The following is a 15,656-nucleotide window of genomic DNA, read 5'->3' on the forward strand; positions in this document are numbered from 1 at the left end:
CTGTTAGCCAGTCAAAGGCATTTTTGTTCTCCATGTCTAGAATCGTCATGTGTTTTCTGATGAGGGGTCAAAAAGGGATGAAAAAAGCCCATTACTTTAAAATTATGTTTTTTGTGTGTAAAAATGGACCCTAGAGTACACTACGAGTTTATTATCCATTTAACCGTCAGAATAAATTCTTACCTGACAGTCCTGATTGGATATAGTTGAAGGCAATGCAGGGCTTTGAACCAGCGCCTCTCTTTCATCACCGTGACCTCTGACCTTCAAGAAAAGGAAATGCCCTGAGGCGAGAGAGGATCAGTACTCTACAGAGTGCTCACAGCTTACAAAAATAAACCAAACACACACAAAAACTTAACTGGCGAGGCTGGAAAACCTCTTTATGTGCTTTTAATGTCCATCAGAAACAGACAACAAGAGCTTTCACTGTGAGCCAGAGTTTCTCCCGTTCACAAAAAATAGCCTTTTAAAAAAAGTGGGAAAACAACCAGTCCATCATAAACTGGACTCAACAGTGGACACCTGCACTGTGGTTTTGAGATCATCCAAACAATACATCACACTAAGCTAAATGACGCAGTAGATAAATCATTACAGACTTCTTGTATGGAGAACATTTTAATCCGGTTAAAAATCACAAGGATTCTCATGTCATGAAAATTCCCATTGGTGGCATTCATCACTAAATGGATTGGCTGCTTTAAGACAAATGGGCTGTCTGAAGACATTTTAATAGATGTGTTTTTTATGCACATGTCCCTGTCTCAAAGCTTGTAAGAGAAAAAAAAATGCTGACAAAAAAAGTCTATGAGCAAATACGGAGAGCAAAGTATCAAATATACTGTACTTGTTTGACTGTTATAATTATTATTTAACCATTTAAAGTGTTAAATAATGAACTACCCAAGTGACATACGTTATGTACTTCCTGTTGGGGTCCTGATCCTGATTAGCAACAAATATTAGGGTTATTCAACAGTTACTCAATAACTGATAACATTTTTTTGTTTTGTCTTAAGTGAACAGGTAAAATGGTACAAATTTATTGAACAACGTTTTGATCCCATGAACTGCTTCATTATTCACTGCAGTTTTTCCATATTTTACAGTTAATTTGCAGATAATCTTAAGGAAAATTAAAAATTTTATTAGACATTTCTCAAAATAATAATGTAACCCACCAGTCCTACTGCAACGATTCTACACTCTGAGCTGGGATCGAACCTGCAATTCTTTGTATGGGAGACGGTTGCTCTAACAAGGAGGCCTCCGTTACAGTCCACCCCCAAAACCTTACTCCCATCCCGGACAAGCCTCCATGTATAACCCACCTGGCCTACTGCACCCAACCCACTCTGAGCTGGGATTGATCTACCAATGCTTTGTATGGGAGTCTGTTGTACTAACAAGACCATGGCCTCTAGCATCTGTCGCGAGAGCACCTTTTGGGGTCAGAGGAGTGAGGTTTACCTGCATAGCACTTTGCTAGCTGACCTTGTAATAATAATAATAATAATAATAATAATAATAATAATAATAATAATAATAATAATAATAATAATAATAATAATAATAATTTACACTATTTACATTTGCACAACAGTTAATGCATTTCTCAAAACAATTATTGCAAACTGCAAAACCTAGCGTCACATGCTCAAAATGGATAGTTCATTCCTCAAAACCAAGTATTCATGTCAATCAAACTGTCAGTATCGTCAAAATGAAAAGTCCTGACACCATTGTTTATGAACAAGATAGTCAAATGGCTTAGTCATGTTTTCATTATGACAGTTTACTCTGTACATTTTTTCAATGCAAAATGCTCAAGACAGCACTATAGACTATTTGCAGAGCCATTTGAAAACTACAGCAATATGAAACATCACTGCATTTAGTGAGTTATCTGAGTACAAGACACTGAATATGTATGTTTCACATTTTTACTGCAGATGCTCTTTGCAATCCTAATTTACTCACAGCATTGTGCAAAAGAATAAACACACCCTTATTTACAACAAACAAAAACTCCCTTTAGGTAGAGCTGTGCACAAATGTACACAATATTGCAGTACATATTGGAACTGAGCCTATAACATACACAGGTCTGTAAATCATTCATCAAATTGTTCAATTTTAAAGACATTTTCAGGAAAATAAAGATTTAAATTTGCTTTATAAAATTAGTTTGACAGATTTTGACAACTAGTTCACTATTTTTGTATGTGATGACTCAAGTAATGAAATGAGGACTATTAGTTTTATATGGAATGACTATTCAGCATTTACAAGTTTAGTTCATTTTGCCTGACATGACAGAAGCAAATGATAATGTTATAAACAGCAGAGAGTTGTATGAAAGCAATTGATGCTTGTCCAAAAGCATTCACAATTTGTTGAAAAGAATGTGAAACTGCTACTAGGATGTGCACAAATGACTAATTGTTTTGAGAAATGCATGACCTGTTGTGCAAATGTAAATAGTGTTGTGAGAAATGCACCAAAGCGACTGAGAAAAACTGTAATAATAATAATAATAATAATATTAATAATAATAATAATAATAATAATAATGACTAAAAAACAAACTGGGTCCGAATCACTTAATTTTTGCAAAATATACTTTGAGTGTATACTAACATCTACAACCCTAAATCAGGAAAGGTTAGAATAGTAAGGAAAACACAAATAAAAATGAAAGATGCGATTTCTAAATGAACTTTACCTTGTATTTCACTGCAAACAACACAACAGCACATTAATTAATGTTTTGCTGATGATTTTCATAGTGTTTTTTTCTTTTGTTGTTAAAATAAACACATATTCCAATTTAGGTTCTTGCAACACATTTTAAAAAAGTTGAATGATTTTAATTAGATTGTATCACCTCTATTAAAAACTATATATTTATGCACTATAATTTGAGGTTTATCATATAAATGATTTGTTTTAATGATTTTTTTGTTTGTTTTAATGAATAAAAAAAAATATATTAATAAAAGATTCACTTCACATTAAGATGAAAACTTCACCTACCTACTCACAAATGAATTACGTGAATAATTAATCTTTCAAACATAAAATATCCAGACATTTACATTGGTGCTAACAGCTGTCTTTTCAAAAAATAAAATTGCCAGTTATAGCAGTAGGCATTTTCTTTTGATGTGTAGAATCCACCATGTCTTGCATGCATTTTGTCATTTGTTAGTAAAATATTTTTTAAACATAAATCTTTTTCACCACTTCATCATGGTTAACCAATGCAACAACAAAACAAGAATGTTGTTTCTCATTTACCTTGAGTGTTCTTCAGAGTTGTGCCCAGCAGGTGTGTGTCTTCAATCAGCTGTTGTCCACTAACTAGTCTCCAAGAAGACTGTGTGTCAGCCGCTGACCAACCACAGGAGCCCAACTCAAATGAACAGTATGAACCCAAAGGTAAAGTGCCTGCAAAGATATTAAGCATAAATAATGAAACATATGTCCAATCTGTACACAAAAAATACAGCTCTCTGTTGAAAGAAACAATACTTTTCATCTGCTTCCATATCTATTTAATGTAGTTATTATGATTACATGAACACAGGTTTAGCTCAGGTTAAAATCTGCTTTAGGCCAAAGACAAAACCTGTATTTCAGTAATCTGATACAGTACTGAAATCATTACATAATTCCAATGTCAATTACTTCCAGTAATAACCAAACCACAGCCATATTGACATGGGACAAAATGGTGGATTGTTTTCAAGATCTCAATTGAATTTCTTACTGGAAATACCCATGTCCTCCAGCATAATTATTATGTACACTGGCACATTAACTGTTTTTAATGGAGCAGAGCTTGCTTATTTTTAGCACAAATTGTTTTTAGCTTTTAGCTTATCTACAGGAGCTGAACAAAAAATAATTCACTGTAGTCTAAAATAGATTAAATAAAATAGATTAAATAACATAAATTAGCTTCACGCTTTAAATATTTCACACCTAAAATGATGGCTAATTTGACAGGCCTCCAGCTAAATGTGCGATAAGATGCTCTCTGGACATTATAAACTGACAGATTTATTATCCAGCAGGCATGTTTTATAATGTCATGGTTGTAATTAACAAGCTTAAACTTAGTGGGAGTCACTTTAATTATTTTCATTAGCATGCTGTCAGATCCTTTGGAGAATATCAAAGGTGTTTCTTCACACTTATATTTTACGTTTTGGTCTAAAAATCTAAAAAATTCTTTTGTGATAACTCTGGTGTTTTTTATACTTCTGTGTTACTTATGTCCAAAGCAAATATAATAAACTAATTTTTCAAATTAAATTTTTATAATACAGTGGGGGAAAATAAGTATTGAACTAATCATGTTATTTTCCTGGAAATAATAATCCTAAAGGAGCTGCTGACATGGAATTAACCAGATTTTTGGTAAAAACTCAACAATAAATTAAAGCTGCAAGCAGCGATGATAGGGACCTCGCACCCGGGCTCACCCCTGCCTGGTGACCTTACGATGACACAGAACAGCGAACAATAATAATTTAAGCCAATATATAAAAAAAGATCTAAGAAAATCACAGATTTATGCCAAACTTCCTCCTGTCAGCAGGTGGCGCTATAACTGTGACTTAAGATTGGCATGTAGATGTCTTCCGGAGAGGAATCTTATCAACCATGTGAAGTTTCAGGCACATGGGACATTGTGTGGCTGAGGTATAAGCCAAACTACCTTCTGCCAGCAGGTGGCGTTATGACTGACTCAATATTGTTATGTGGATGTGTTCAGGAGCGGACTTTTATCAACCATCTGAAGTTTCAGGCAGATCAGAGATTGTGTGGAAATTGTGTTTAAAGACAAACTATATTCTGCCAGCAGGTGGCGCTATTAAAGACTCAATATTATTATATACATGTGTTTAGGAGAGGACTTTCATCAACCATGTGACATTTTAGGCAGATCTGACATTGTGTGGCCGAGTTACAAGCCAAAATTCCTTCTGACAGCAGGTGGCGCTATGACTGACTCAATATTGTTATGTAGATGTGTTTAGGAGAGGACTTTCATCAACCATGTGAAGTTTCAGGCAGATCGGACATTGTGTGGCCGAGTTACAAGCCAAACTACCTTCTGCCAGCAGGTGGCGCTATGACTAACTCAATATTGTTATGTGGATGTGTTCAGAAGAAGACTTTTATCAATCATGTGAAGTTTCAGGCAGATCAGACATTGTGTGGTTGAGTTATAAGAAATTCCTGTTCCATGGCGAAGCGTTGAGGTTTGTCATGCCGCCACAGACACGCCCTTCTGCAAAAACTCTAGATCTTCACAATATATCATCGCTAGAGCTTTCAGATGACACCACTCTATTTTGGTGCTGATACGGGAAAGTTTGTGGGAGGAGTTTGTTACAGTGTCAAACATGTCATTTCCTGTGGCCAGCAGGTGGCGCTATATTTGTAACTGGATATCAGCATGTAAACCTGATCAGGTCAGGACTGTTATTAAATGTGTGAATTTTGAAGCAGATCAAATATTGCATGCCAGAGTTATAAAGACTTCCTGTTTTGTGGCGAATCATCAAAGTTTGCGAGGCCGCCACGGACACGCCCATCGATGAAAACTCTAAAGCTTCGCAATTTAACATCACCAAGGCTTTAAGATGACAAAACCCAATTTTGGTGTTTATCAGATAAAATCCCTAGGAGGAGTTCGTTAAAATACAACACCTGAAAATGGCAAAAGCGCCACTTTTTCGCCATAGGAAGTTAAAAATATCCGACTTCCTGTTGGGTTTGAGATATGGCTCCAAGAGACTTTTTCGTATGTTTTGCCATGTTTGAGGTGTGTGCCAATTTTTGTGCATGTGCGTGATTCGTAGATCGGGGGCTCGTCCGTTTAATTTTTCTAGGTGGCGCTGTCGAGTCATTTTGCCACGCCCACTTCAATATTGTTATGTGGATGTGTTCAAGAGATGACGTTTATCAACCATGTGAAGTTTCAGGCAGATCGGACATTGTGTGGTTGTGTTATAAGGACTTCCTGATCCATGGCGAAGCGTTGAGGTTTGTCATACCGCCACGGACACACCCCTCTGCGAAAACTCTAGATCTCTACAATATATCATCGCTAGAGCTTTCAGATAACACCACTCAATTTTGGTGCTGATACGATAAAATTTGTGGGAGGAGTTTGTTACTCCGTAAATCATGTCATTTCCTGTGGCCAGCAGGTGGCGCTGTAACTGTATCTGGATATTGGCATGTAAACGTGTTCAGGTCAGGACGCTTATCAAGCGTGTGGATTTTGAGGCAGATCGGGTAATGCATGCCTGAGTTATAACGACTTCCTCTTTTGTGGCGAATCGTCAAAGTTTGCGAGGCCGCCACGGACACGCCCATCGATGAAAACTCTAAAGCTTCGCAATTTAACATCGCCAAGGCCTTTAGATGACAAAACCCAATTTTGGTGTCGATCGGATAAAATCCCTAGGAGGAGTTCGTTAAAATACAACGCCTGGAAATGGCAAAAACGCCACTTTTTCGCCGCAGGAAGTTAAAAATATCCGACTTCCTGTTGGGTTTGAGATATGGCTCCAAGAGACTTTTTCGTATGTTTTGGCATGTTTGAGGTGTGTGCCAATTTTCATGCATGTGCGTGATTCGTATATCGGGGGCTCGTCCGTTTAATTTTTCTAGGTGGCGCTGTCGAGTCATTTTGCCACGCCCACTTCCGAAGCCCATAACAAACGTAAATTTTCGCCACTTCTGAGGCGTGTGCAAAGTTTCGTGAGTTTTCGGGCATGTTTAGCCCCTCAAAACCGCGATTCATTCCGCGGAAGAAGAAGAAGAAGAAGAAGAAGAAGAATTAAAGCTGCAAGCAGCGATGATAGGGACCTCGCACCCAGGCTCACCGCCGCCCGGTAGCGCCATGATGACAGAGAACAGTGAACAATATTAATTTAAGTCGATATATATAAAGAACCAGAGAAAATCACAGATTTATGCCAAACTTCCTCCTGTCAGCAGGTGGCGCTATGACTGTGAATCAAGATTAGCAAGATTGGCATGTAGATGTCTTCAGGAGAGGAATCTTATCAACAATGTGAATTTTCAGCCAGATCGGACATTGTTTGAGTTATAAGTAATTTCCTTTTGCCAGCAGGTGGCGCTATGACTGACTCAATATTGGCATGTAGATGTCTTTAGGAGAGGCATTTCATCTAACCTGTGAAATTTCAGGTTGATCGGACATTGTTAGGCTGACTTATAAGCCAAACCACCTTCTGTCAGCAGGTGGCGCTATGACTGTCTCAATATTGTTATGTTGATGTGTTCAGGAAAGGAATTTTATCCAACATGTGAAGATTCAGGCTGATCAGACATTTTGTGGTTAAGTTATAAGCCAAAATTCCTTCTGTCACTAGGTGGCGCTATGACTGTCTCAATATTGGCATGTTGATATCATCAGAAGAGGATTTTAATAAACCATGTGAAGTTTCAGGCAGATCAGATATTGTAGGGCTGAGTTATAAGCCAAAATACCTTCTGCCAGCAGGTGGCGCTATGACTGACTCAATATTGGCATGTATATGTGTTCAGGAGAGGACTTTTATTAATCATGTGAAGTTTCAGGCAGATCAGACATTGTGTGGTTGAGTTATAAGTACTTCCTTTTCCATGGCGAAGCGTTGAGGTTTGTCATGCCACCACAAACACGCCCTCTGCGAAAACTCTAGGTCTTCACAATATATCATTGCTAGAGCTTTCAGATGACACTACCCAATTTTGGTGCTGATACGATAAAATTTGTGAGAGGAGTTCGTTACAGTGTAAAACATGACATTTCCTGTGGCCAGCAGGTGGCGCTTTAACTGTATCTGGATATTGGCATGTAAACGTGTTCTGGTCTGGACTTATATTAAACATGTGGATTTTGAGGGAGATCTGATAATGCATGCCTGAGTTATAATGACTTCCTGTTTTGTGGCGAATCGTCAAAGTTTGCGAGGCCGCCACGGACACGCCCATCGACAAAACTTCTAAAGCTTCGCAATTTAACATCGCCAAGGCCTTTAGATGACAAAACCCAATTTTGGTGTCGATCGCATAAAATCCCTAGGAGGAGTTCGTTAAGATACAACGCCTGGAAATGGCAAAAATGCCACTTATTTGCCGCAGGAAGTGAAAAATATCCGACTTCCTGTTGGGTTTGAGATATGGCTCTAAGAGACTTTTTCGTATGTTTTGGCGTGTTTGAGGTGTGTGCCAATTTTCGTGCATGTGCGTGATTCGTAGATCGGGGGCTCGTCCGTTTAATTTTCATAGGTGGCGCTGTCGAGTCATTTTGCCACGCCCACTTCAATATTGTTAAGGGGATGTGTTCAGGAGAAGAATTTAATCAACCATGTGTAGTTTCAGGCAGATCGGACATTGTGTGGTTGAGTTATAAGGACTTCCTGTTCCATGGCGAAGCGTTGATGTTTGTCATACCGCCACAGACACGCCCCTCTGCGAAAACTCTAGATCTTCACAATATATCATCGCTAGAGCTTTCAGATAACACTACCCAATTTTGGTGCTGATACAATAAAATTTGTGGGAGGAGTTTGTTACAGTGTAAAACATGTCATTTCCTGTGCCCAGCAGGTGGCGCTATACCTGTATCTGGATATTGGCATGTAAACGTGTTCAGGTCAGGACTCTTAGTAAACATGTGAAATTTGAGGCAGATCGGATAATGCATGCCTGAGTCATAACGACTTCCTGTTTTGTGGCGAATCGTCAAAGTTTGCGAGGCCGCCACGGACACGCCCATCGACGAAAACTCAAAAGCTTCGCAATTTAAAATCGCCAAGGCCTTTAGATGACAAAACCCAATTTTGGTGTCGATCGGATAAAATCCCTAGGAGGAGTTCGTTAAAATACAACGCCTGGAAATGCCAAAAACGCCACTTTTTCGCCGCAGGAAGTTAAAAATATCCGACTTCCTGTTGGGTTTGAGATATGGCTCCAAGAGACTTTTTCGTATGTTTTGGCATGTTTGAGGTGTGTGCCAAATTTCGTGCATGTGCGTGATTCATGGATCGGGGGCTTGTCCGTTTAATTTTTCTAGGTGGCGCTGTCGAGTCATTTTGCCACACCCACTTTCGAAACCCATATCAACCAGCCATTTACACCGCGTTTGGTGTGTGTGCAAATTTTCATGAGTTTTCGGGCATGTTTAGACCCTCAAAAGTGCCCCGATAAGGGGCGGAATAATAATAATAATTAAAGCTGCAAGCAGCGATGATAGGGACCTCGCACCCGGGCTCACCGCCGCCCGGTGGCCTCAGGATGACAGAGAACAGTGAACAATAACAATTTAAGCCGATATATATAAAAAACTTTAAAAATCCACAGATTTATGCCAAACTTCCTCCTATCAGCAGGTGGCGCTATGACTGTGACTCAGTATTGTCATGTAGATGTCTTTAGGAGAATAATTTTATCAACCATGTGAAGTTTCAAGCAGTTCTGACATTGTTTGGCTGAGTTATAATACAAACTACCTTCTGCCAGCAGGTGGCGCTATAACTGACTCAATATTGTTATGTAGATATGTTCAGGAGAAGACTTTTATCAACCATGTGAACTTTCAGGCAGATCGGACATTGTGTGGCTGAGTTATGAGCCAAACTACCTTCTGCCAGCAGGTGGCGCTATGACTGTGACTCAATATTGGCATGTAGATGTCTTCAGGAGTGGACTTTTATCAATCCTGTGAAGTTTCAGGCATATCAGACATTGTGTGGTTGAGTTATAAGGACTTCCTTTTTCATGGCGAAGCGTTGAGGTTTGTCATGCCACCACAGACACGCCCCTCTGCGAAAACTCTAGATCTTCACAATATATCATCGCTTGAGCTTTCAGATACACAACCACCCAAATTTGGCGCTGATATGAAAAAATTTGTGGGATGAGTTTTTTACTTTGTAAATCATGACATTTTCTGTGGCCAGCGGGTGGCGCTATAACTGTATCTGGATATCGGCATGTAAACTTGTTCTGGTCTGGACTTATATTAAACATGTGAATTTTGAGGCAGATCGGATAATGCATGCCTGAGTTATAATGACTTCCGGTTTTGTGGCAAATCGTCAAAGTTTGCGAGGCCGCCACGGACACGCCCATCAACGAAAACTCTAAAGCTTCGCAATTTAACATCGCCAAGGCCTTTAGATGACAAAACCCAATTTTGGTGTCGATAGGATAAAATCCCTAGGAGGAGTTCGTTAAGATACAAAGCCTGGAAATGGCAAAAATGCAACTTATTTGCCGCAGGAAGTTAAAAATATCCGACTTCCTGTTTGGTTTGAGATATGGCTCCAAGAGACTTTTTCGTATGTTTTGGCGTGTTTAAGGTGTGTGCCAATTTTCATGCATGTGCGTGATTCGTAGATCAGGGGCTCGTCCGTTTAATTTTTATAGGTGGCGCTGTCGAGTCATTTTGCCACACCCATTTCATTATTGTTATGAGGATGTGTTCAGGAGAGGACTTTTATCAACCATGTGAAGTTTCAGGCAGATCGGACATTGTGTGCTTGAGATATAAGGACTTCCTGTTCCATGGCGAAGCGTTGAGGTTTGTCATGCCGCCACGGACACGCCCCTCTCCGAAAACTCTAGATCTTCACAATATATCATCGCTAGAGCTTTCAGATAACACAACCCAAATTTGGTGCTGATACGAAAAAATTTCTGGGAGGAGTTTGTTACGATGTAAAACATGTCATTTCCTGTGGCCAGCAGGTGGCACTATAACTGTATCTGGATATCGGCATGTAAACTTGTTCAGGTCTGGACTCTTATCAAACGTGTGAATTTTGAGGCAGATCGGATAATGCATGCCTGAGTTATAACGACTTCCTGTTTTGTGGCGAATCGTCAAAGTTTGCGAGGCCGCCACGGACACGCCCATCGACAAAAACTCTAAAGCTTCGCAATTTAACATCGCCAAGGCCTTTAGATGACAAAACCCAATTTTGGTGTCAATCGGATAAAATCTCTAGGAGGAGTTCGTTAAAATACAACGGCTAGAAATGGCAAAAATGCCACTTATTTGCAGCAGGAAGTTAAAAATATCCGACTTCCTGTTGGGTTTGAGATATGGCTCCAAGAGACTTTTTCGTATGTTTTGGCGTGTTTGAGGTGTGTGCCAATTTTCACGCATGTGCGTGATTCGTAGATCAGGGGCTCGTCCGTTATATTTTTCTAGGTGGCGCTGTCGAGTCATTTTGCCACACCCACTTCAATATTGTTATGTGGATGTGTTCAAGAGATGACGTATATCAACCATATGAAGTTTCAGGCTGATCAGACTTTGTGTGGTTGAGTTATGAGGACTTCCCGTTCCTTGGCGAAGCGTTGAGGTTTGTCATGCCGCCACGGACACGCCCCTCTGCAAAAACTCTAAATCTTTACAAAATATCACCGATAGAGCTTTCAGATGACACCACTCAATTTTGGTGCTGATACCATAAAATTTGTGGGAGGAGTTTGTTACAGTGTAAAACATGTCATTTCCTGTGGCCAGTAGGTGGCGCTATTTCTGTATCTGGATATTGGCATGTAATCGTGTTCAGGTCAGGACTCTTATCAAACGTGTGAATTTTGACGCAGATCGGATAATGCATGCCTGAGTTATAACGACTTCCTGTTTTGTGGCGAATCGTCAAAGTTTGCGAGGCCGCCACGGACACGCCCATCGACGAAAACTCTAAAGCTTCGCAATTTAACATCGCCAAGGCCTTTAGATGACAAAACCCAATTTTGGTGTCGATCGGATAAAATCCCTAGGAGGAGTTCGTTAAAACACAACGCCTGGAAATGGCAAAAACGCCACTTTTTCGCCGCAGGAAGTCAAAAATATCCGACTTCCTGTTGGGTTTGAGATATGGCTCCAAGAGACTTTTTCGTATGTTTTGGCATGTTTGAGGTGTGTGCCAATTTTCGTGCATGTGTGTGATTCGTGGATCGGGGGCTCGTCCGTTTAATTTTTCTAGGTGGCGCTGTCGAGTCATTTTGCCACGCCCACTTCCGAGACCCATATCAACCTGCTATTTACACCGGGTTTGGTGTGTGTGCAAATTTTCATGAGTTTTCGGGCATGTTTAGACCCTCAAAAGTGCCCCGATAGGGGGCGGAATAATAATAATAATAATAATAATAATAATAAAAAACGGAGCAATTCCAATAGGGCCTACGCACCGTTTCGGTGCTCGGTCCCTAATAAATTAAAGCTGCAAGCAGCGATGATAGGGACCTCGCACCCGGGCTCACCGCCGCCCGGTGGCCACAGGATGACAGAGAACAGCGAACAGTAATAATTTAAGCCGATATATTAAAAAAAATCTGAAAAAAAATCACAGATTTATGCCAAATTTCCTCCTGTCAGCAGGTGGCGCTATAACTGTGACTCATGATTGGCATGTAGATGTCTTCAGGAGAGGAAACTTATCAACCATGTGAAGTTTTAGGCAGATCGGACATTGTTTGGCTGAGTTATAAGCCAAACTGCCTTTTGTCAGCAGGTGGCGCTATGACAGACTCAATGTTGTTATGTAGATGTGTTCAGGAGAGGACTTTTATCAACCTTGTGAAGTTTCAGCCAGATCAGACTTTGTGTGGTTGAGTTATACTGCAAACTACCATCTGCCAGCAGGTGGCACTATAACTGTGACTTAAGATTGGCATGTAGATGTCTTCAGTAATGGAATTTAATCAACCATGTGAAGTTTCAGGCAGATCGGAGTTTGTGTGGTTGAGTTATAAGCCAATCTACCTTCTGCCAGCAGGTGGCGCTATGACTGACCCAATATTGTTATGTAGATGTGTTCAGAAGAGGACTTTTATCAATCATGTGAAGTTTCAGGCAGATCAGACATTGTGTGGTGGAGTTATAATAACTTCCTGTTCCATGGCGAAGCGTTGAGGTTTGTCATGCCACCACAGACACGCCCCTCTGCAAAAACTCTAGATCTTCACAATATATCATTGCTAGAGCTTTCAGATGACTTCACTCTATTTTGGTGCTGATACGGGAAAGTTTGTGGAAGGAGTTTGTTACAGTGTCGAACATGTCATTTCCTGTGCCCAGCAGGTGGCGCTATAACTGTAACTGGATATCGGCACGTAAACCTGATCAGGTCAGGACTGTTATTAAATGTGTGAATTTTGAGGCAGATCGAATATTTCATGTCTGAGTTATAACGACTTCCTGTTTTGTGGCGAATCATCATCGTTTGTGAGCCCGCCACGGACACGCCCATCGATGAAAACTCTAAAGCTTCACAATTTAACATCACCAAGGCTTTAAGATGACAAAACCCAATTTTGGTGTCAATCAGATAAAATCCCTAGGAGGAGTTCATTAAAATACAACGCCTGAAAATGGCAAAAACGCCACTTTTTCGCCACAGGAAGTTAAAAATATCCGACTTCCTGTTGGGTTTGAGATATGGCTCCAAGAGACTTTTTCGTATGTTTTGGCGTGTTTGAGGTGTGTGCCAATTTTCGTGCATGTGCGTGATTCGTAGATCAGGGGCTCGTCCGTTTAATTTTTATAGGTGGCGCTGTCGAGTCATTTTGCCACGCCCACTTCAATATTGTTATGTGGATGTGTTCAGGGACGGACTTTTATCAACCATATGAAGTTTCAGGCTGATCGGACTTTGTGTGGTTGAGTTATGAGGACTTCCTGTTCCATGGCGAAGCGTTGATGTTTGTCATGCCGCCACGGACACGCCCCTCTGCAAAAACTCTAGATCTTCACAATATAACATCGCTAGAGCTTTCAGATGACACCAACCCAAATTTGGTGCTGATACCATAAAATTTGTGGGAGGAGTTTGTTACAGTGTAAAACATGTCATTTCCTGTGGCCAGCAGGTGGCGCTATAACTGTATCTGGATATCGGCATGTAAACGTGTTCAGGTCAGGACTCTTATCAAACGTGTGAAATTTGAAGCAGATCGGATAATGCATGCCTGAGTTATAACGACTTCCTGTTTTGTGGCGAATCGTCAAAGTTTGCGAGGCCGCCACGGACACGCCCATCGACGAAAACTCTAAAGCTTCGCAATTTAACATCGCCAAGGCCTTTAGATGACAAAAACCAATTTTGGTGTCGATCGAATAAAATCCCTAGGAGGAGTTCGTTAAAATACAACGCCTGGAAATGGCAAAAAAGCCACTTTTTCGCCGCAGGAAGTAAAAAATATCCGACTTCCTGTTGGGTTTGAGATATGGCTCCAAGAGACTTTTTCGTATGTTTTGGCATGTTTGAGGTGTGTGCCAATTTTCGTGCATGTGCGTGATTCGTGGATCGGGGGCTCGTCCGTTTAATTTTTCTAGGTGGCGCTGTCGAGTCATTTTGCCACGCCCACTTCCGAAACCCCTAAAACCCAGCCATTTACACCGCGTTTGGTGTGTGTGCAAATTTTCGTGAGTTTTCGGGCATGTTTAGACCCTCAAAAGTGCCCCGGTTGGGGGCGGAATAATAATAATAATAATAATAATAATAATAATAATAAAAAACGGAGCAATTCCAATAGGGCCTACGCACCGTTTCGGTGCTCGGTCCCTAATTAAAGCTGCAAGCAGCGATGATAGGGACCTCGCACCCGGGCTCACCGCCGCCCGGTGGCCTCAGGATGACAGAGAACAGCGAACAGTAATAATTTAAGCCGATATATTTAAAAAATCTGAGAAAATCACCGATTTATGCCAAACCTCCTCCTCTCAGCAGGTGGCGCTATGACTGCGACTCAAGATTGGCATGTAGATGTCACCAGGAGAGGAATCTTATCAACCATGTGAAGTTTCAGGCACATGGGACATTGTGTGGCTGAGTTATAAGCCAAACTACCTTCTGCCAGCAGGTGGCGCTACGACAGACTCAATGTTGTTATGTAGATGTGTTCAGGAGAGGACTTTTATCAACCATGTGAACTTTCAGGCAGATCAAAGATTGTGTGGTTGAGTTATAATGCAAACTACCATCTGCCAGCAGGTGGCGCTATAACTGTGACTTAAGATTGGCATGTAGATGCCTTCAGTAATGGAATTTAATCAACCATGTGAAGTTTCAGGCAGATCGGATGTTGTTTGGCTGAGTTATAAGACTATCTACCTTCTGCCAGCAGGTGGCGTTATGACTGACTCATTACTGTTTTGGGGATGTGTTCAGTAGAGGACTTTTATGAGCCATGTGAAGTTTTAGGCTGATCTGACTTTGTGTGGTTGAGATATAAGGACGTCCTGTTCCACGGCGAAGTGTTGAGGTTTGTCATGCCGCCACGGACACGCCCCTCTGCAAAAACTCTAGATCTTGACAATATATCATCACTTAAGCTTTCAGATAACAACCCACCAAACTTGGTGCTGATACAAAAAAATAGTGGGAGGAGTTTGTTACTCTGTAAATCATGACATTTCCTGTGGCCAGCAGGTGGCGCTATAACTGTATCTGAATATTGGCATGTAAACGTGTTATGGTCTGGACTCTTATTAAACATGTGAATTTTGAGGCAGAACGGATAATGCATGCCTAAGTTATAATGACTTCCGGTTTTGTGGCGAATCGTCAAAGTTTGCGGGGCCGCCACAGACACGCCCA

At 40.7% G+C, this 15,656-nt stretch overlaps 1 protein-coding gene and 1 long non-coding RNA gene across 4 annotated transcripts in view; one reads left to right on the top strand and one right to left on the bottom strand.

Annotated features, from left to right (window-relative positions):
- The window catches only part of ltk (leukocyte receptor tyrosine kinase), a 227,415-nt gene that overhangs the window by 45,467 nt on the left and 166,292 nt on the right, over window positions 1-15,656 (bottom strand). For all 3 annotated transcript variants that reach the window (XM_073927390.1, XM_005158786.6, NM_001006660.1), the window contains 2 exon segments: window positions 3,304-3,453; window positions 184-284 (listed from right to left, as the gene is read on the bottom strand). In XM_073927390.1, coding sequence (XP_073783491.1) covers window positions 184-284; window positions 3,304-3,453 — 251 coding nt within the window.
- The window catches only part of LOC141378605 (uncharacterized), a 68,875-nt gene continuing 67,812 nt past the window's right edge, over window positions 14,594-15,656 (top strand). The window contains exon 1 of the long non-coding RNA XR_012393480.1: window positions 14,594-14,786. This is a non-coding gene — a long non-coding RNA (uncharacterized lncRNA). The remainder of the gene's footprint in view (window positions 14,787-15,656) is intronic.

This window comes from Danio rerio, chromosome 17 (genome assembly GCF_049306965.1).
Source record: "Danio rerio strain Tuebingen ecotype United States chromosome 17, GRCz12tu, whole genome shotgun sequence".
NCBI classification, from domain to species: Eukaryota; Metazoa; Chordata; class Actinopteri; order Cypriniformes; family Danionidae; genus Danio; species Danio rerio.